The sequence below is a fragment of the Elephantulus edwardii genome, unplaced genomic scaffold (genome assembly GCF_000299155.1).
Source record: "Elephantulus edwardii isolate Elephantulus edwardi_28Jun2011 unplaced genomic scaffold, EleEdw1.0 scaffold00026, whole genome shotgun sequence".
NCBI lineage: Eukaryota > Metazoa > Chordata > Mammalia > Macroscelidea > Macroscelididae > Elephantulus > Elephantulus edwardii.
Window position 1 is genome coordinate 19,992,851 of NW_006399776.1, and position 21,782 is coordinate 20,014,632.

Sequence of the window (21,782 nt, forward strand, 5' to 3'; positions counted from 1 at the left end):
AGTTCAAGGACTGCAGTCTTCAGTGTGGATTAAAGTTCAACATCAAGAAAACAAAGATTCTCACCACTGGGCCAAGAGATTGAGATAGTTAACAGTTTTAGTTCACTTGGTTCCACAGTCAACAATCTTGGTAACAGCACCCAGGAAATCAAGAGATGAATTGCATTGGGAAAGTCAGCTGTCAGGGACCTCTCAAGAGTACTGAAGAGCAATGACATCAGGCTGGACACTAAGGTGTACCTGATCCAGGCTATGGTCTTCACAATTATGTGCTATGCCTCAGAGAGTTGGACAGTGACTAGGGATGATAGAAAGAGAATTGATGCCTTTGAGCTGTGGTGCTGGAAAAAAGTGTTGAATATACCATGGACTGCTAGGAGAACCAACAGGGTTGTCCTGGAGAGGGTTAAGTCGGAATGCTCCTTGGAGTCAAGGATTCTGAAGCTTCGTCTGACATATTTTGGGCATGTTGCAAGGAGGGACTGGTCCTTGGAGAGGGACATCATGTTTGGGAGAGTGAAGAGATGGTGCAGGAGAGGAAGACCCTCTATGAGATGGATCGCTTCTGATTGGAGTGGTGGGAATGTGTGTGTCTGAGATGGCAAGGTTGGCACAGGATAGAACGGCATTTAGGGCTCTTGTACATGGAGTCACTATGAATCGCAAGAGACTCGATGGCACATAACAACAATGTGTGAGAATTGTTATATGAAACACAATGTAAATGAAGAATAGTGTGAAATAAAATGTATATAAATTTTGTAAGCAAATCAATTAAAAAATACTGGGGAGGAATGGAAGGAGTACAGAGTCACTATTAAAAAAAAAAAACTGGCCTACACAGAAGAATTTCATGAAACAACATATGAGCAAGAGTCTATGGTGATGATGGAGGAATTTCAAGCTACTATGAAGGAATTGGCAAAAAATAAGGTCCCAGGTATTCACAGCATACCAAGTGATATATTTCAACAAACAGATGCTTGCCCTGGACATGCTCACCAGGCTGTGCCAAGAAATCTGGAGGACAATCACCTGGGTAACTGACTGGAAGAGATCCGTATTTATTCCCATTCCCCCAGAAAAAAAAAAAAAAAAGGTGACCCAACAAAGTGTAGAAATTATCGAACAATATCATTAAAATTGCATGCAAGCAAGATCCTGAAAGTAATCCAAAAAAAATTGGAACACCACATCAACAGAGATTTGCTAGATGTACAGGTTGGGTTTAGAAGGGATCATGGCATGAGGGACATCATAATCAACATTTGATGGATATTGGCTGAAAGTACACCATACCAGAGGAATGTCTATCTGTGTTTCATTGACTATACAAAGGCATTTGACTATGTGGATCACAACCAAGTGTGGCTAACCCAATGAAATTGGTTCTAGATAGAGCAGGGTTCAGAGCTGTAGTTAATAGGGTTGGACAACGAGAGGGCACATAACAACAACAATAGCTGACTTGACCCTTCAGCAGATTTTGGGAAGCTGTAAATTGCAAGGGAGGAGATTGCCCATCTTTCTCCTGCAGAGCCGCAGAACCACTGTAGGTTTTGCCAGAGTTGTGGCCTTTTAGCTCGCAGCACAACTCTCTAGGGCCTAGGGCACCAGAGGTGGGCTCTATTAGGATATTCTCTCATATATTTGTACCACAATTATTAACATACGAACTATTACATATTTTAGGATTTTCTAAAACAAAGATTCTCACCACTGGGCTGATTGGCAGCATCATGTGAGATTGTTGACAGCTTCCGTTTTCTTGGCCTCTACAAGCAACACTCTTGGTACCAACAGCCAGGAAATTAAAAGACGAATTGCACTGGGAAAGTCTGCTGTCAAGAGACCTCTCTAACGTACTTGAGGAGCAATGATGTCAGTCTGGAGACTAAGGTGCGCCTAATACGGGCCATGGTTTTTGCCATTACTTGCTATGCTTCAGAGAGCTGGACAACGACTAGGGGTGATAGGAGAGTTGATGCCTTTGAGCTTTGGTGCTGGAGAAGAGTATTGAATATACTTCTAGGAGAACAAACAAGTTCATCCTGGAAAGGGTGATCAGTAGATGATTTCTTCATGGAAGCCAGGCTGGTCATTGGAGGCAAGGATTCTGAAGCTTCGTCTGATCTACTTTGGACATGTACCAACAATATGCTTTATTATCTCATTGCCGTCGAGTTGGAAACGACAGTAGCTGACCCACCTCTAGATTTTCGGAGACTGAAATTCACACTGAAGGACATTGTTGTTGTTGTTGTTGGTACGAAAATAACCAAGCCCACTACCCTATAGCTAACTCCAACTCATAAAGGACCCAAAAGTTTTCTGCTCTCTGGGCTAACTCGCCCCTAAATCCTATCCACGCAAGGTTATTTACATATAGATTGTTATTTGCTACCAGCAAGCATTAGCTCTTCTCATTGGTTGACACCAAAGTTCACAGCTACTTGCATTTCCGTTTCCTGTTCGGCTGCAAAGCCATGGAGTCTCCAGCGTTGCTTAGGATTCTGCTGAATTTAGGCAAGTGGCGTCTCAGACGGCGTGGACTCACCCAGTCCCGGGTGAGTACTCGCATCCCCTGCTCTGGTTGAGTGCCTGGGCCCCAGATCTGCCCCGAGGAGGAGCATTCCCTCATTAGAAGTACGCTCCTTCCCTTCTCAACCTTCCGCTTGCTTTCTCGACCTGCAGACACTTGCTGCTCTTGTGCCCGGCGTGACCCAGGTAGATAACAAATCTGATTTTCTGGGGAAGAAACCTCATCGCCAGCACCCTGGCATTCTGCACCTACCGCACGTGCGACTGCCCCAGGCACTGGCTAATACAGCGCAGTTTCTGCTGCAGGGTAAGTAACGGGAAACGGAGTTCCAAGGAAAACCGAGCAAGACCTAAAGCAAGTGATTCCACTTTTTTTCTTCTGTGACCAACAGAGAATTCAGTGCCCTATGTGGAGAAGCAGGTGCAAGCACTGACCAATTACCTGTGGAGCCGACACTTACCTGTAGAACCAGAGGATTTGCAAAGACGAGCTGTGCATCTTGAGGAAAAAATTCTGGAAAACGCAGGTAGGGCTTAAAGAATGGTTAGAGTAGAAACAGTATTTGGAAGTGAAGAGCAAAAAATAATTTATTATCTCAAATAGATAATGCAGCTTCTTATTTGATTCCTGACCATTTTGGATAATATCTGTACCAGTCAAAATCTTTCTGGTATATCCACTAGATTAAAGTTTTTATTCAAATGAAATAAACAATTTTGTGGCCCTGTGATCGAGTCTTGAAGCACATTCCAGTAATAAGAGAAAAACTGTAATTCAAGTTCTTTCCAAAATTATGAGTTCCTTTGCATTACAGTTCTGCCTTTTATTCCCTTCAGGTCCCACACTACCTTACTTAGAATAAGCACTCAGTAGATGATTTGTTTTCTTTTTTTAATTGTGATTTTAAATAAAGTTTATAGAGAACATGGATTTCCATTCATTCATTGTTGCACATTTTCCTCCCTGCTCACCGCTCCCCCCCAGTTTGCTTTTCTCTTTGAAAAAAAAAAAAGAAAAACTCTTTCGTTGTTATATAACTCCCCCCACTCCAGTCCACTTTGTCAGTAGATGATATCTTCATGGAATAGAAGATAACTAGGCCAACTTATAGCTCCTTTGCTCCACATAGGGACATTCAGGATTTAAAAAGCCTCAATTTCAGGGAAGCAAAGACATTTACAAATCACTACATGTATCCTATTTCTTAAATCTTTATCCACTTGCCCTCAGTATAGAACAGAACCTGTGAGATGAGGTTAATTAATTGCTAAACTGTAAAAAAATAATAAAAAAACTTCTAAAAACAAGTTATCAAAAAATAACTGGAACAGCACATCAACAGAGATCTGCCAGATGTGCAGACTGGGTTTAGAAGAGGCTGTGACATTAGGGATATTATAGCTAATGTTAGATGGATCTTGGCTGAAAGCAGCGAGTACCAGAGGAAAGTCTGTCTGTATTTCATTGACTATGCAAAGGCATTTAACTGTGTGGATCACAACAAACCATGGCTAACTCTTAGAAGAATGGGAATACCAGAATACTTAATTGTGCTTATGCAAAACCTATACTTGGACCAGGAGACAGTCATCAGAAAAGAGCAAGGACACACTGCATGGTTCAAAATCAGGAAGAGTGTGTGCTAGGAATGCATCGTATCTCCATACCTTTTCAATCCATGTGTGGAACAGATCATCTGGGAGTCTGAGCTCTATGAGGAGGAATGTAGCATCAGGATTAGAAGAAGACTCATCAACAGCTTGCTTTATGTAGAAGACGCAACCTTGCTTGCTGAAACTGAGGTGGACCTGAGACATTTGCTGCAGAGGGTAAAAGACAGCAGCCTTCAATATGGATTGAAGCTCAACATCAAGAAAACAATGATTCTCAACAATTGAGATTGTTAACAGCTTAATTTTGCTTTGGCTTCACAATAACACTGTTGGTACCAGAAGCCAGGAAATCAAAAGAAAATTGCAATGAGAAAGACAACATCAAGGACATCTCCAGAATACTGAAGAGCAATGATGTCAGTCTAGAAACTAAGGTGCACCTGATCTACACCATAGTCTTCATGATAACTTGCTGTTCGTCAGAAAGCTGGACAGTGACTAGGGTTGATAGAAGCAAAATTGATGCCTTTGAGCTGTGGTGCTAGAGATGAATATTTACTATATCATGTTCTAGGAGAACAAACAGGTTCACCCTAGAGAGAATGAAATCAGGCTGCTCTTTGGAGGCAGGGATTCTGAAGCTCCATCTGTCATAATTTGGGCATGTTGCAAGGAGGGACCAGTCCTTGGAGAGAAACATCATGCTTGGAAGGGTGGAGGGACAGTGCAAGAGAGGAAGACCCTAGATAAGATGGATTGACTCAGTGACTAGGGTAGTAGAGATAGGTCTGTTAGAAACAGTAAGGTTAACACAAGATAGAGCAGGATACAGAGCGGTTGTATATAGGATCACTGTGAGTTGCAGGTGACTTGTCAGCACTTAACGACAACACAGTGTGTTAGAAAAGTGATAACAGTTATTACCTAAATATTTTCTTTAGATTTGGCTTCTCTTGATCCTTTGGGATGGATGGAGGTAGCTGTGGGCAGGCAGTATATTAAAATATTGGATTCAAATATTGGAGCCTTGTTCTCCCTAGGTCCTCACCTCCAGTCTTTGTTCTCACCCCAGATTCAACGCAGACAGAGGAGAAACTTCGTGGAACAGTGCTGAGTATCTTGCGCAGAGTTACTTACCACTGGCAAGAACTGAGGTAAGGGGCGCTAGAATGGCTCCAGAAGAAAGAAAAGCTTGACTTTAGAAGAAGATGTAGAGAAACATGATTACAAAATTGAGTGTTTGAAAAAAGTTGCCTGGATTGATTGTAAGGTTCACCAAGACCCATTTGTGTCTGGGAGTAAATGGCCTGAATTGAAAGCGACCTTCCATAGATTTCATCTTCTAAATATCAAGAGAGTAGCTATAGATTAGAAATTACTATTTTTTTTTTCTGGCAGCTACAATGAGGGCCTGAGTTTGCTGTATATGGCAGCAAGACTGGATGGTGGCTTTGCAGCAGTCTCCAGAGCATTCCATGAGGTAAAAGTTCTACTTCAACTGGAACCTTTTCACTGTTAGTTTATTCATAGAATAGAATTCTGAAATAAAAATTCTTGAGACTTTGCATATGCTTTTTTAAAAAGGAAAAAGAAGATCCCTCTATCCTTTGAAAGTTTCAAGAGCCTTTCTGTTATTCGTGAAAGGTTCAGAGCCACTATTTTTAGTAGCTTCTTGATCTACAATAAATTTCTGTTGACTCTCTTACCTCTTCTCTCATAACCCTCTCTGATTTATATCTCCCAAGGCCATTAGTAATTCTACCCTTACCTTTGTGGGGTGTTGCATATTTTTTCAGATCCGGGCTCGCATTCCAGAGTTTCAGCCACAAACCTTGTTGGACTTTGGCTCGGGTACTGGCTCTGTCACCTGGTGAGTAGCCTTCAGCTCTTTATTGGTTTTAGGTCTGGAGAACAAGATTTACACCACCCCAAAATCAAGAGACTGGAAACCTGAAAGAAAAAAAGTAGGAAAGTTGGTCATTAGAAAGTTTCTTCTTTTAGGTTAAGTATTGCCAAAGAAGATACATGAGTGTAGTAGCTAGAATTTAAAAACAAGTGGAAAAGGTCCATGTTTTGAAATTTTTTTTAAGAAAAAGGAAAGTGATGTATAGGTTTTACATATCAATGAAAAAAACCTGTGCCTACAAAGCAGGTTGTTTTTCCAACTAATCTCTTGTAAGGATGACTCTTTAACATAAGAATTGGTGGTTTGTATCTTGCTATCTTAGGGCTGCTCATAATACTTGGGGCCAGAGTCTGCGTGAATATGTGTGTGTGGACAGCTCAGCTGCCATGTTGAATTTGGCAGAAAAGCTACTGAAAGGTAAGGAAAAAGTACAAGAAAGGATATTTTCTTGCAGAATAGAGGAGAGGACAAAATTGAATCTGCTCTCCCTCCAGGTTGGTGGAGGTTTTTGTGTATGTGGATTGGTTGGGTAAAATCAACAGTATAGGAAACCCATGATACACCCTTCCCTTTAAAAAAAAATTACTTTGGTTTTGAGTTGTTATTTTTATCTATGTTTGTTTGGGTTTGCAAATCAAATTGCTTTTTCATACAGTCATTCATGGGCTTTCCCTGTCCTTCTGAGTCTCACCACTTATAGTTTATTGTATCTCACTCTCAAAAAAAGTTTTCTTTCTGCTCAGGATGGTGGTTTCTTAATTGGATACTCAAAAGCCCCAGGTCCCAATCTGTTGTTCATAAGGTCACTGTGAATCAGTCGAACCAGTGACAACCATGGTTAGTAACTTCTCTACACTTACATCTGTCATATCCTTTCCCTCACAGGTGGTTCTGAATCTGGGGAGCTTTATGTTCCAGGTGTCTTTTTCAGACAATTTCTGCCTGTCTCCCCCAAGGTAAGTGTTAGGGTTTGGAGTATCCTACATCCAGACTGTGACAGATGGAGAACTAGGGCCTTAGCTTTCCAACTTAGCATTGAGTGTTATAAAAATAAAATAGAGGTTTGCGCGATAAGACTTTGTGCTCATGGAATGGGGAGATGCCTGGGTCTGTCACGTTTCTTGGCTTGTTCTTCAGGTACAGTTTGATCTGGTGGTGTCAGCCTTTTCACTAAGTGAGCTCCCCAGCAAGGCTGACCGCAGTGAAGTGATTCAAACTTTGTGGCGCAAGACAAGTAATTTTCTGGTAAGTTAATCCTTTTTGCTAAAGCAGCTCCATAAGTTTCATGCTTTTTGTTTTTCCCAGGGAGTTTATCTCCATTCTTGACTCTTTCTTGGGACTTCAGCTACATTTTATATATAGTGCCTTATCCTATAAATTGGTTTTATGCTGGATGATGGCTTCTAGTGTCTTGATGAGGGTCATGTATAGAATGTTTTGTTTGGGTTTTTGTTTTGGGGGGGTTGTGGGGGTTTTTTGCTTTATTTTCATGTACAAGTGGGTGTCAGCAGATTAGACTTGCCAAATGGACTGGAGATCTCTGACTGGAGGTCCACCAGCATTTGGGTATGCCTGAATTTACAAATGTGGTAGGGCCCACCAGTCTGCTGCCCTCGGGCCAAAAGTTAATTGATTTTGAGTCAAGCATTCTTTTAAGTGGTATAGCAGTGGTCTATTTGCTGTACTGAAGTAACTTGGAGTTGCTGTGATGATGAACATCTGTGCCATAGGGTGTCAAAACACCAGAATGGCTACCCATCGTGGGCAGTGTATGATGGAGCTCCCAGATTGATTTAAGTTTGGAAACAGGAGTGGCATCTACTTCCTAAACTACATGCTTCTGGAAACTCAGTGAACCTGGAGAAATGATGATAGTTATAGAAAGGCTTCAGGCCTTTTGTTCATAGGGTCACTGTGAGTTATGCTTGACTCGACAGCATTCAGTGACAACAACAAGAGTCTCTTTCAGGAGGTCTTGCATGCTAGTGGTAAACTGCACCGAAGTCCCAAAATCTACCAGCTTCTCTGTGGGAGGATGGCCAGTTTCCTCCCATGTAGTTAACTGCCTCTGAAAACCTAATGGAGGGTCAGCTGTAAGTCAGTTCCAACTGAATGGCACACAGCAACAACAGTCCCTTTTAGGGCACATGTTACGTCTGTGATATAAGCTGCTGGCATGAATGAAATTTAGGGCCTCTACTTACTTTTCCCCTTTTGTGAACAGATACTGATTGAGAATGGAACAAAAGCTGGACACCGCCTTCTAATGGATGCAAGAGACTTGGTCCTTAAGGTAAGATTCCTTCTCCTTTATCCTTAAACTTCAAATCCTCAAAAAGTCAGGTGCTGTTTATTGGCACTCCCTTGAAAACTGAAGAACCTTTGTCATGTGTTGGTAAGACTGACTTAGGAAATGTGACATCATTTTAATGTAGGCAGGGGTTGATGACTAAGGGCCTGAATGTTAAATCTGGCCTGCCACCTGTTTTTATATGAGCCATGCTCATGCTATTATCTATAGCTACTTTTACAGAATAAACAGCAGAGTTGAGTGATTGGGACAGAGGTATATTTTACTGTTTAGTCCATAAAGCTGAAAATACTGTCTGTCTCTTTGGGGCAGGGAGAGGAAGGATTACCAGCTACTTATCTACAGCATGGTTAGGCCAAGAACCTGTTTCTGTGGAAGCGTATGGCCAGTGCATAATCATAAATTCAGATGTGTCTAAGAGGGATTGATTGGAGGAGGAGGTTGTTGACAAGAGAGAGCACCATACTGTGTGCCAAGTCCCTGCCTTTCTCCCAGGGAAAGAGAAAGTCCTTTGTCTAGAGAATTAGAAAAGCAGCCAGCTTACCCTGTAGTTGATAGTTACTCAAATTGAATGCTAAAGAAGTCCTCATTTAATTGAGTGCAGAAATTAAATTATCATAATAGGCCCCGGTGGCCCAGCTTTGTTTGTTCCTTTGATTTTAGGGAAAAGAGAAATCACCTCTGGACCCCCGGCCGGGGTTTGTCTTTGCACCAGTGAGTATTTTACCTGTCTCAGCATACAAAATTCTGAACTCAGGGAAAATAAAACTAAGCCACGCTAAAGGTTAATGTAAAATGAATAGATGATCAGACCTTGTGTGTATGGTAGTTAACAAGGAACAGGGTACTATGATTTATTTGAGGGAAAACAGAAAAGCTAAGGAAAGGTTTATATGCAGTTAGAAATAATCCTGGAGGATTGCCCAGGATGGGGTGTAGGGTGTGGGGGGAGGGAGCAGAGATTAGCAAATGGATGGGTAAGGTGAAGCGAAAGGCAAGGTATAGTAAGGATTTAATGAAATATGATAAATGGCATTGATCAGTTGTAATTCATTCATATTAAAAAACAAAATATGAATGTTTGAATGAAAACCATTCTTTTTTCTTTTTTTAATACACATTTTGAGGGGCAACACCACTAAGCCACTGTCCACTACTTAGTGACCTGTCCAGTTTCTTCTCAGTGCTCCTGCTTAGTCTTCCACCCTCTCCTTTTCATTCCCTTCTCTCTGGGCTCTATCTTTCTTGGTGTTTCAGTTTTATGTTCCATGGCTCTTGTTTTACCTGCTGTCTTTCTGTGTTTTTAGTGTCCCCATGAACTTCCTTGTCCCCAGTTGTCAGGCTCCAAGCTCCTGGCCTGCAGCTTCTCCCAAGCTTACCATCCCATCCCCTTCAGCTGGGTATGTATGCTGGGTATATTGGGGGAGGGAGAAACATACAGAGGCTGGGAAAGCAGGAAGAAGCAGCAACTGGGAGGAGTCAGGGCATAAACTAAAGGGGGAAACCTACAGGAATAGGGCTCAAGAATTTTTTATTCATATTCCTTTAATCTCTGTATTCTTGTTATAGAACAAGAAGCCAAAAGAAGAAAAGTTCTCTATGGTGATCCTTGCCCGGGGCTTTCCTGAGGAGGCTCATCGCTGGCCCCGGATCACTCAGCCTGTCCTTAAACGGCCACGTCATGTGCATTGTCACCTGTGCTGTCCAGATGGGCACATGCAACATGCTGTCGTCACCGCCAGCCGGCATGGCAGGTATGAGGAATGTGATTAAAATGAGTGGGAGGCTGCAATAACATAAAGCTCACATTGACATTTCTTTCCCATAGGGATTTATATCGCTGTGCCCGAGTCAGCTCCTGGGGAGATCTTCTGCCAGTAGTCACTCCCTCGGAACTTCCTCCATCCTCTGCTCAGAATCCTTCTGATGGCTGACAAGGATTTTGTTCTCTCTTGGCCTGCCAAGGGTGACGCTTCCTGGTATCCAGGATGGTAGTGCTGATGCTCACATATGACTTTTCTTGTTTGAGGTTTTAATAATAATAATAAAAATTTTTTTTAAAAATGTAGTCTGTGATCTTTGAGAAATATAAATAAATTGCCATGGAATTGGAGCCAACTCACAGCAGATCTTAGATCTACTTTCCAGAGGCTATAAAAATCACATGGGAAGAGGACTGCCTATTTGACTCCCTAGAAGTAGCTAATGGTTTTGAACCACCAACCTTGGGGCCCCTACCTATTAGGCCACCAGGGCTCCCATAGAGAGGAATGCTGTTGAGTCAGAACCAACTCATAGCAGACCCTCCAGTGGACTTTTTTATTTTTTTAACAGAAAATACATGTTTATTATAAAATAATGTCTGTTTCATGATCAGAGTAGAACAATAGCACTTCAATTCCTTGAAGGGTTGAGAAGCTTGATCTCTGAGGATCAGCGTAAAAGGCCTTTGCTTCACCTGGGAGCTCTTAAAGAACAGGCGATCGTGGCATGGACAGTGAGCAAGCAGGTGGAGAAAGAAGACAGGGTGAGCGCCTTGAGCAGCTGTTCTGAGCCACAGAATAGCAACCCATCATGGCTTCCAGGCAGAGCAGAGAGTTACGCAGCAGCAGCTAATAGGAGGCCATCATGGGAGACCGGAAGGTCAAGGCCACGCTAATGGCAAGTAGCATCTTACACTGGCATAGGTTCCATTTGAACCAAAAAAAATAGTCATCTCCCCAAGATAAAGGAGGAGCATCACCACATCCAGTACTTGGTTGGCTGTTGGATATTGCAGCAGGATACCTTTATTCAGGAATAAGAGCTCCAACAGGTCATAGGTAGCATACTACTACTTGTTCAGAAAGAACAGGGTTTCCAGGTCGTGGACGACAAACATTTACCTCGGGGATCTTAACCTCACAGAGCCATCCTCAGTTCCTGTGGAAATGGCATACGTGGCTACTCCCCACTGGGTTTTTAAGAGGCAGTGAGTCACGTGGAAGGAGATTGTCCATCTTTCTGCAAAACAGCTGGTGGATTCAAACTGTGTTTCTTTGAGTTGGCAGCACAGCTCTATGCAGTCAGCTCTCTTTGAGGGGTATGGGGTGGTATATTATCCTTGTCCATCCTTCAGTGAAAATTCTAAGATTTTTTAGTGTTAAGTCCCCACACAAATCTCAAGCTCATCCACTTCTGTAAGAATACTAACGCTTCTATCAGTGATCAGAACTTGTCAAGAAAGTCAGTCGGGGATAGTGGGGATGGCCACCCCACACTCTCTGAGAACTGGCTAAGCAGGTCTCCAGATTGAATAGGAGAGCTGCCTTCTGCATAGACCTTCATTCCCCCTACGCCCTTGATCTAATTCCCGTCCATCTTTCCCCTCAGCTATGCTGGAGTTTACCAATTATGTTTCCCTCAAGTGGATCCCAGTCAGGACTGAATCTTTAAACTCCACCCTTTTCTATCCAGGCAAGTTCTTTCGATTTTACTAAGTTAATTTTTGTTTCTCCTAAAGAACAACTTTCCCTGTCAAAACTCAGTACCTTTCAGTTCCTATCTGTCAAAAGTTGTGATAGTATCAATGTTGTAAATGCTAAAAATTCTCACTTCCCACTAAACATTGCCATGCCTGGAGTAACTTTCTTGGGGTTAAAGGAAAAAGAAATTCTTTCACCTAGTTCCCAGAGCAGTGGCAGTACCACCTCAGCTCCACCTCCTTATTACCCCCAGGTGGCCCCAAATCCTCTCTGAAAGACTGAGGTTCAAGTGTCAGCACAGCAACCTATAAAGTATGGGATGGGGTGGAGAAAGTATGGAAGGCTTAGATCAAATGTCTTGAATAAAGCAGGGCCAGTTTTTCCAAAAGACAAAACAGCAGAAAAGGAGCCATCGTCATTCTGAGGCTCCCGTTTTGAGTTGGAGAAGCCCCGGACATGAACTACCTGCAGCCCTTGGATTAGTCATAGCACTGAAGGGGAGGAGAAGGTTTACTGCACAGGGTTGTGCCTGGCAGGGAGTCTGGAGTTTCTGGTTTCGAAGTTCTGGAAGGTGTGAGGCAGGGGAGGGGCCTCCTCCACGTAAGGAAGGGCGGAAAATCAGGGCAGAGCCCTAGTCAGCTATGCAACGCTGCGCAAGCAGAGGCCACACCGGACAGAAAGGATATTAAGAGTCTCTCCTGAAACAGCTGAGTGAATGCTCCATCTTTGATCACCTAAGATACCATTCCTGCTCCAAAGATTGTAACTCTAATTTGTCATCTTGGGATCTCAGTATATCTTATATCCCAGGGATGGAGCCACTATTAGGAGTAAAAATTGGCTGTCTGTTAGCCCTGCTGGCTATCACCTTGGTCTGTGGCCTTATTCCCATCCGTTTCAAATGGTTCCAGATTCATGCAGCCACAGGTATATCTCCCTACCCTATCTTTGTCCCCTTAACCTAAGTCTGACTTGAACCCTCCCCAGATTTTCAAACCATCCCCAAGCTTGGACTTGAATATTGCCTGTTTCTCCTCAACCACCTTTGTCTCCTTATTGCCAAGTAAGCTGTAACTTCTTTATACTAGGTCATCACCGCCGCGTCCTCAGTCTCCTGGGCTGCACTTCTGCAGGCGTGTTTTTGGGAGCAGGGTTAATGCACATGACTGCTGAAGCCCTGGAAGAAATTGACTCTGAGATCCAGAGGTTCATGATACAGGTGAGCTGCAGAGATGCTCCATTCCAGAGCTACGATTAATAAAACCAAGAGAAAAAGGGGAGGAAGTGATGGAGCCAGGGACATGGGATGAACTAGAGGACACATGACAGCTCATGTGTGGAATGATGAAACATTCTGATGAAAAAGTCTGATTGGGCTGCTTGCTTTTTTTTTTTAAAGTGAAACTAGAGACAATTTTATTAGAAAAGAAAGATCCCAGAAAGTAAGATGGGTCATTTCTCTGAAAGAAAAATGAAGATCTGATTGAGCTTTTAAAGAAAACAATGGGCCTGAAGTGACAGGCCAGGAGGCTCCAAATCCATCTAATTTCTACTTTATTTCTCTAGAACAGGTCAGAAAATAAGGGGAATTTTTCAAATACTTCTGATCAAGCTCAGGTGAGTACTTCTCAACAACCATCCCTACCTGAAGAGTGACATGCACTAGACTCCCATCATGCCCAGCCCAAACCCTTTTGAGGGGAGTTTGTGAGGAATACCAGAAACCTCTTTTGTTTCCTGGCTCAGACGTAATAGAAGAGAGGAACCACTCCAGCTGTTTTAGTGTTATAAACCATTTTGCTTTATTCTTTGCTGAGTTTCTTTGACAGGCTTCCCATTGTTTCCTGTATTTCTTACCCTGTTGGTACTGTGTCCCTTCTTTTTGTTGAATGTCCTTATCTACCCCTGGATTCATTTTCCCACCTTTTTTAATGTCTTGTTACCATAGTTTGCCATTCTCTGCAATTTCCCAAAACCATGTCCATTCAATGCATTGTCTTCCCTTCCTTTCCCATCTCAAACCCTCTCTTGGTCCCTAGATGGAGTATCCCTATGGAGAGCTCATCATCTCCCTGGGCTTCTTCTTGGTCTTCTTTTTGGAGTCGCTGGTTCTGCAGTGCTGTCCTGGGGCTACTGGAGCATCAACAGTGGAGAAGGAGGAATGGCAGGGAGCTCATGCATTTGAACTCCACAGCCACGGACCTCTGCCCTCACCCTCACAGGGGCCCCTTCGAGCCCTTATCCTCTTGCTCTCTCTTTCCTTCCACTCAGTGTTTGAAGGTCTAGCTGTGGGGCTGCAGCCCACAGTGGCAGCTACCCTGCAGCTCTGTCTTGCTGTATTGGCTCACAAGGGGCTCGTAGTGTTTGGTGTTGGACTGCGGCTGGTACAGAGAGGCACTGGACCACGATGGGCCATTTTGTCCATTCTAGGTTTTGCTCTCATGTCTCCCCTGGGCGTAGCCCTAGGGCTTGCTGTGGCTGGAGGGGACCCTGAAGGAGGGCAGGGCTTAACCCAGGCAGTGTTAGAGGGAGTGGCAGCTGGTACTTTCTTATATGTCACCTTCCTAGAAATTCTGCCCCGAGAATTAGCTGCTCCTGAAGCCCCTCTGGCAAAGTGGGGTTGTTTAGCCACTGGTTTTGCCTTCATGGCCTTTATTGCTCTGTGGGCATGAGAAATTCTTGACTGTTCTGATGGACCTATCTGGGAGGGCCTGCCTACTTCCAGGAGATGTCTCCCAATGGTGTTAACCTCCAGCTAATTCTTCAGTGTGATTAAGTGGAATTCATTGGGCATTAGACCCATGGGCAGATTGTTAAGTGTTATCAAGTCTGCTCCACCTAGATTCTTGCTTTTTCATACACTTGAAGTCTCATTTCTTACCCAGAACTGAGAAAAGGATGTTTACATCGAAAAGACTGTATTTCAGAGGATTTGTTATAAAGTCTGTCACTCTGGATTTGTTGACTCCTGTCCTGTTTATGCTATTGTGATATTGTAATTACATCTTATCCTGTCCCTTCAGCCATACAGTATTCCAAAGCTCCCAGACACCTCACCAGCTGCCTGGTCCAGACTATGTAGGTTGGGTGGGGAGCAGTAACAGCCAGTTTTGGGATATAGTATTTTCTTCTGGAATCAGGATTCACAGCCATTCTACTTTTAGTTACAGGTCATTCTCTCTAATTATTGGTGCACTGCTGAAATTACACCCCCTCCCACTTTATCCACAGATGTGGAGAAATTAAGCTTAGATTTCCCAGCACTTAGAGTAAAAGTAACTTTAAAAAAAGAAGTAAAAGTAACTTTAAAAAAAGAAGAACCATGAGAGTTTCTATTTTTTTTTCTACTCTCACCATTTCTATCCTACTCTCAGTACCTATTGTTAACCTCCCACCACATGCTGAAGAGAATCTTGAGATCAGGCTTATTTCCATCTGGCTCCCATTTTTCCACACTGAGTCCTTTGTGCCTTTAGGGACATTATTGGTCTCTGAGCCTCTGTCTCCTTCCGGCTGCCTTGTGCTGGGGATTAAGAAACAGTGTGTTTGGAGAAGGAGAAAGATGCCAGATAAATGTCTAGGGTGATTAGTCAGTTCTGCCACGACTTTCTGTTTGCCCCACCTCCAACCCTGCCGTGATGTCTCTGGCCACTGCACCACTTGTCTTTCAATGTACGTAACCTTTCCAATTTGCTTATCTTAAAAACTAGTAAGGACAAATAAAAAAAACAGGAATTTCATATGTTAGAATCCTAGTAGAAGGCAGAAGATGACTGAAGCCCATCCCTAAGGTGGAAGAATATCTCAAACTTGATTGAGAAACTGGGGAAAGAGAAAGTGTAGCCTATAATCTTACGCACTCTCACCTGTTTGCATGCGCTAATATTTTGAGTGTGAAAACTCAACATTCCTTAGTATGAACAAGGTCTCCTGAGTTTGATTCTTGTCCCCGTCTACCTCTTCTGTCCATTCTGTTCTCCTTTCCCCACATAAGAAATAAAGATCTCCCCAAAAGCCCAGCTTTTGATCCACAGGGATCAGTGAGGTGATTTTTCAGACCAAAAAATTTTGTCTAAACAGAAAAATGGGAAATAATTCCCCTGAGCACAATTTATTCTATTTTCCCTTGTGACATGGTAACACGTAATATGCTCAGAACTGAACCTAGTATGTAGTAATAATAATTCCATAGCTGCTGTGTGTCAGACACTGTGCAATTGCTTTCACATACATTATCTCTTTTTCCCAACTCTGCCAGGTAGGTATTCTTCCCACACTAAGTCCAGGGAACTTGACATTCTGCAAAGTTGAATAATTTTACTATATAGCTGGCTTGGCTTCAAATCCACATTTCTCTGCTTTCTAACACAAATTAGTTGACAACATTCAATTTGGGTTACATCTCAATATTAAGAAAACAAAAATCCTCACAACTGGACCAACAAGCAACATCATGATACATGGAGAAAATCTTGAAGTTGTAAACTATTTCCTTTTACTTGGATTCACAATCAACACGCATGGTACAAGCAGTCAAAAAATTTAAAAAATGTGTTGTCTTAGGAATATCTGTCAAGAACCTCTCAAATGCCAAAGAAGGATGTCAGTTTAAAGTACACCTGATACAAGGAATAGTCTTTTCAATTTTTTCATATGCATCTGAAAGTTGAATAATGAATAAAGAAGACCACAGAATTGATGCCTTTGGATTATTGATACTGGTGAAGAGTACTGAATATCCCAGACTGCTGAAAGAACAAATCTGGTCTTGAAGGAGTTACAATATGAGTGTTCCTTAGAGGCAAAGATGGTGAAACAGCATCTCACATAACAACCTCATGCTGGAAAAGATCCCTGAAGGAGAGGAAGACCTTCAAGGTTATGGATTGACACAGTGACTGTATCAATGGGCTTACACGTGACAGAGATCATGAGGATGGTGCAGGATTGGACAAGGTTCAAATCTATCGTTCATAGTTCTGCTGTAGTCATCCCGACAGCACCTAAAAACAAGCCAAACTATCCTATCCTATCTATCTATATATTATTTACCTGTACTTTACCATCCTATCTTCCCATTCTATAGCAGATAATTAAAGCAAGTTTAAGAATGTTTAAGCAGGACTTGAAGAAAGCAACAAATATTTGTATAATGCTCCAAGACTGGATATTAACAAATCTATTCTCCTGGTTCTAGATAGAACCATCCAGTAAGAGTTGTGGCCTTTGGTAGAGGGATGTAACCAATCTGTAAGGGTCTGACAAGAACTCAAGAGAATAACTTTACTCTCCTACTCATGCGTCTACTGCAACATCTCTTATTGAGCAAATACAAGAAGAAGCCAGATAACAGAGGTGTTCTAGGGCACAGAGCAAAAGAGTTCAAGAGAGATGAATAGAAGCCATGGTCAATACTCTTCTCCTTTCTGTTTAAGAGCTCTTCCTGCGGGGACTTTGGGAGGGGTGAATTGGAAAAGATATAATTCTATGGGAGCTGAAGAGCTTAGTACAAAGAACTGTGTGACTGTGAGAAGGAAACTTGAGAAGTATATGAAGCTGTCAGGGCTCTTCACATGGCTGTGGCTCACTGATCCTGTGAGCATTACAATTAATGATGTGGATGGAAGTTGGGATATTTCAAGCATGGCTAAGTCATGCTTTTTTTTTTCCCCTCCAATCTTCTTGTTGTTGTTGTTATGTGCCATCGAGTCACTTGTGACTCATAGCGACCCTATGTACAACATCCCGAAACTGCTCTGTCCTACGCCAATCACACCGTCTCCAACACACCCATCCCGAATTACCCCAGTCACTGAATCAATCCACCTCATAGGGGGGCCTTCCCCTCCTGCACTGTCCCTCCACCCTACCAAGCATGATGTCCCTCTCCAACGACCTGTCCTCCAGTCTTCCTGTTGTTGTTGTTATGTGCCGTCGAGTCGTTTGCGACTCAAAGCCACCCTATGTACAACAGCCCTAAACCATGCTCTATCCTGTGCCAATCTCATTGCCTCTGACACACCCATCCCGATTACCACAGTCACTGAATCAATCCACCTCATAGAGGGTCTTCCCCTCCTGCGCTGTCCCTCTACTCTACCCAGCATGATGTCCCTCTCCAAAGACCTGTCTCTCCTTGCAACATGTCCAAAGTATTTCAGACGAAGCCCCAGAATCTTTGCCTTCAAGGAGTAGTAGGAGCCCTTAAATTCTCAGGGGCCTGCTTTTAGCCATAAATACTTTCCTTTTCAGTATCATTTCCTTGGGCATGCCTAAGATTCAGACCAACAAGCTCTAGTTTGGACCATATTGTATAAAAGGTTAGAACAGGCTAGAGAATTCTCCATGAAGATAATAAAGATGGAGAGAAACTGGGGATCAGGAAAATGACATAATCATCTGGTCATTTTCAGAAGAGATAAAAGAGCAGGGACTCAGAGAAGACTGTAAGGAGCAGAAAATGAATGGGACTGAAACAAGGCTTGAGTAAGAACAGGCACAAAAATCATCAGCCAAGCGAGTTGAGATAGCTCAATGTGATGATGATTAGAAGCCAACTCAGGAATGAGCCTGGACTTGGGAAAGATAGAGGCAGTAAATGAACTCACTGGGGAAAAACACTGTCAAGTTGGTTCTAACTTACAGTTGACACTCCATTAGTTTTCTGAGGCTGTAAGTCTCACACAAGGAGACTGCCATCTTTCTGCTGCAGAGCTGCTGGTGGATTTGAACTGCCAAAGCAGCACAGCCTTTGGGTCAGCAGTGCAACTTGCTGCTTGGAGAGTATGCCACCAGAGCACCATAGGTCGTAAAAATAGCAGCTTGAATGAGGAAAGTTGAAAAAGAAAACTAGGCCAGAGGTTGTGCCAAATGAGGAAAGGGCTAGGAAGGAAAGTGTGGTAAAATCACAAGAGTATTTATGTGGAACAATATTCAAGCCTCCTCAATTCCAAGCCCACTTCCTCCCGCCTCATTCTCCTCTCCCACATAAGCATTTCTTATTTACTTAAGGGGGAAAGGAAGACTGCAACTTTCAGTTGTCTGCCACCCCAGCACTAGCTTTCCCTTTGTACCACCAAGAAAATGTTCTCTCAAGTTAACCTTCAGGATCCCTCCACCTTTTCTTTGCTTATAAACTGCAGGTTTGCTTTGGAGACTGAAGTTGTAGGATGACAATCTGTGAAGAAAAGGGGTGGAGTTACGGCAGATAGTATCAAAGGCAAACCAGAGATTGAGAAATCGTGTCAAAAATCATGCCAAACATGGTGGGAGGTCAGCCAGAGATCAACACCTGAGGACAGCAGAGAAGCAGGAAGAAAAACCAGAGAGCTCCAAACTCTCTTGTGAGAGAGTTCGTGTCAGTTTGTCCTTCTCCTGAAGGACAGTTTTAGAGGGCCTTGCCTCTCTCACCATAGAAAGCAATCTCTTGCTCAAGGTTCAGGTCTGACAAGAGTACAAGGCATGGCTGTCAGAATTTGAGTGGGCAGGTATATGTGGATATAGCAACCAGCCAGTCAGGTGCTCACTCCCCACCCTCAATATCCAGGACAGGAGACCATCACCACTAGCAAAGCTGAAACAAAAGGAGTGCAAATTAGTTGTGTTCCTAGACTCCGGCCCGTCGGAGACCCAGGTGTGAATTTTTTATTTTCATTTTTATCTCAATCACCAGCTTAGATTCATTAGATGTCAAATACAGGATGCACTCTATTTTTTACTATATATCCAATATGGGAGAAATTCTGATGTTACTGAACAGAGGCTCCAAACAAACTCTATTATTCTGGATACTATTTACCTTCAGTCTCCCCTGATGTCTTATCAGAATTGACTCTCATTTTCCAGTTAAAATTTCTCTTGAAAGGTGGTGTCTACCACTCCTGTGTCCCCCACCCCCCTAGCCATTACCAACCAACCAAGTGCCCTAAAGTCAGTTTTAATTCCTGGCAACCCCATATGCACCAGAGAACTGTGCTCCATTGGGTTTTCAATGGCTGGAGCTTAGGAAGTAGGATCAACAGACTCTTCTGTGAAGCCTCTAGACTCAAACCACCAACCTTTAAGTTAGTAGTCAAGCATGTTAACTATTTGTGGCACCCATGTATTCCTAATTGTTAAGAGTTCTCTCTAATATTTAACATCAATCCCTCTAACTGCCATTTCAGCTTTGTGGTTACAAAAGCACTCCTTAAAATCTCTTCATGTAATCCCAACATTTTCAGTGAAACCTGGTTCTTCTCACTGCATTCTTCTATTTTTATTCTCTTTCGATCTAAGCCCTCTTTAGGATTTATGTCCCTAAAGTCTGAGAAGCACCTACACTCCTTGAGAACAAGGTAAAGAGAGAAACGGGAATCCAAAGGCTTAAGCAATATAAAATAAAAATTAAAAAAGATGGGAGTTTTGGGTTCAGCTTCTATAAAGTCAACCACAAACAGGTGCTCTGATCCTGAAAATGGGCAGGGGCAGGTGACTAGGACATTGTGATCTCCCCATAGGATTACTGTACAGAAGAACCATAAGAAATAATGAGTGGGGAAACCCAAGAAGGGAACTAGGACCTAAGTTCCTCCATGTCAACCACAGGGAGGCACTGTGTCCTCGTGGGCTACACTAGAGTACGCAGGATCAACAAAGCAGGGAGGACAGTCAGGGACAGCAAGCCCCTTCACCCTGCACTCTCTGACACCTGGATTTCTTCCTCAGACATTTTCAGGAGAGACACACAGTCCACTCACCATCCGTCTTACACACACCCACATGGCAAAGGTACATAACATTCATGGGTATACACACATGTGCATTTTGCTCCCATTTCTGAAGATCACACAGTTATTACTATCCATGTAGACACATGTACAGAAAAGACCTATCTTCCCTCCATAATGTACAGTGGAAACCACTGCCTGTAAAGATTGTCATTCTTTGCTTTTTCCTCATGTTTTTTGTTTGCTTGTTTGTTTCTAGGAGGTAAATGACCCCAGTGATTGCAATTAGACCTTGCTTTCTTAGCTGCCTGTCTTGTGAGTGGCCACTCTGGTTTCGGTAACTGCCAGTAGTTGTTAGTCACCCATCATCCCCATCTCCCTCCCTTATAACCCTAGCCTACTACATTTAAAATAGACTTGGCCCTATGGGAGAACGTGGTGAACTACGCAAGACTCAAGGATGTACTTCATGCCCCACTTCTGTGCCAATCAGTGTGTCAGCGCCAGACATCAAGCTGCATTAGTCCTCAGCTCAATTTGACTGGCGAAAGGGTATAATTGTCTGTGGGGTTTCAGTAATGACCTAAGAAATATTCGACCCACGATACCCCTGCCAATGATTCTATAAAGTGCCTTCTCAGTTTTACTTTTGTACCTCGGGAGTCCTAGACTCAGCCTGTAACAGCTGCAAAATTCCTGAAATCTTGATGATAATTGTTCAGATCTGTTGAAAAGTTTCTCAGAAAACCACATAGTCTAATTAGCTACCAGTCTTGAAACTCATGGGGGAGCAGGAATTCCCAAGAGGAAATCCATTTTGCCGTGACCCTCCTGCATCCTCAGAATGGATGAACTCTCCAATCCTACATGAGCCCTGGTCTGTGAGTTATGCTGAACCATCTAAAAGGATTGTCAATGACCCCTAGGAAGGATACTGCAAGAAAAGGGGCACCCTAGTCAATTTCCCATATTTCCTTTTCTAAGATCATGATGTTAAATCCTGTGGCATTTCTTAATGATCTATAACTAATAAAGAAGTTATCTAAGTGGTCCCTCTCTCCCAAACTTGAAAGCATTGTCTATGAGGCCCACAAACAATACGTTCTATTGGAACAGGGACAGTGATAGGTGGCCACATTTTATGAAGTGTCTATGCTACATCAGCCTCTCTTATGGCTTATGACACTTTGAGAATAGAATGGGAAAACTGAGCAGAGCAGACAGGGAAATGGGGCATG

The 21,782-nt window shown here is 42.9% G+C and overlaps 2 protein-coding genes and 1 pseudogene across 2 annotated transcripts; 2 read left to right on the forward strand and 1 right to left on the reverse strand.

Annotated features, from left to right (window-relative positions):
• Positions 1-2,486: 2,486 nt before the first annotated feature.
• Positions 2,487-10,306, forward strand: METTL17 (methyltransferase like 17). Its single transcript, XM_006883284.1, has 14 exons — positions 2,487-2,567; positions 2,695-2,848; positions 2,934-3,068; positions 5,228-5,309; positions 5,554-5,635; positions 5,952-6,025; positions 6,384-6,478; positions 6,947-7,017; positions 7,199-7,306; positions 8,286-8,354; positions 9,036-9,086; positions 9,680-9,772; positions 9,942-10,126; positions 10,201-10,306. The coding sequence occupies exons 1-14, from the start codon at positions 2,487-2,489 to the stop codon at positions 10,304-10,306; spliced, it is 1,386 nt and encodes a 461-aa protein (XP_006883346.1).
• A 520-nt stretch (positions 10,307-10,826) lies between these two features.
• LOC102872508 lies at positions 10,827-11,699 on the reverse strand (annotated as a pseudogene).
• A 949-nt stretch (positions 11,700-12,648) lies between these two features.
• On the forward strand, positions 12,649-14,508 carry SLC39A2 (solute carrier family 39 (zinc transporter), member 2). The gene is made up of 4 exons (XM_006883100.1): positions 12,649-12,763; positions 12,925-13,055; positions 13,403-13,453; positions 13,876-14,508. Exons 1-4 carry the CDS (start codon positions 12,649-12,651, stop codon positions 14,506-14,508), a joined length of 930 nt encoding a protein of 309 aa, XP_006883162.1.
• The last annotated feature ends 7,274 nt before the right edge of the window (positions 14,509-21,782 follow it).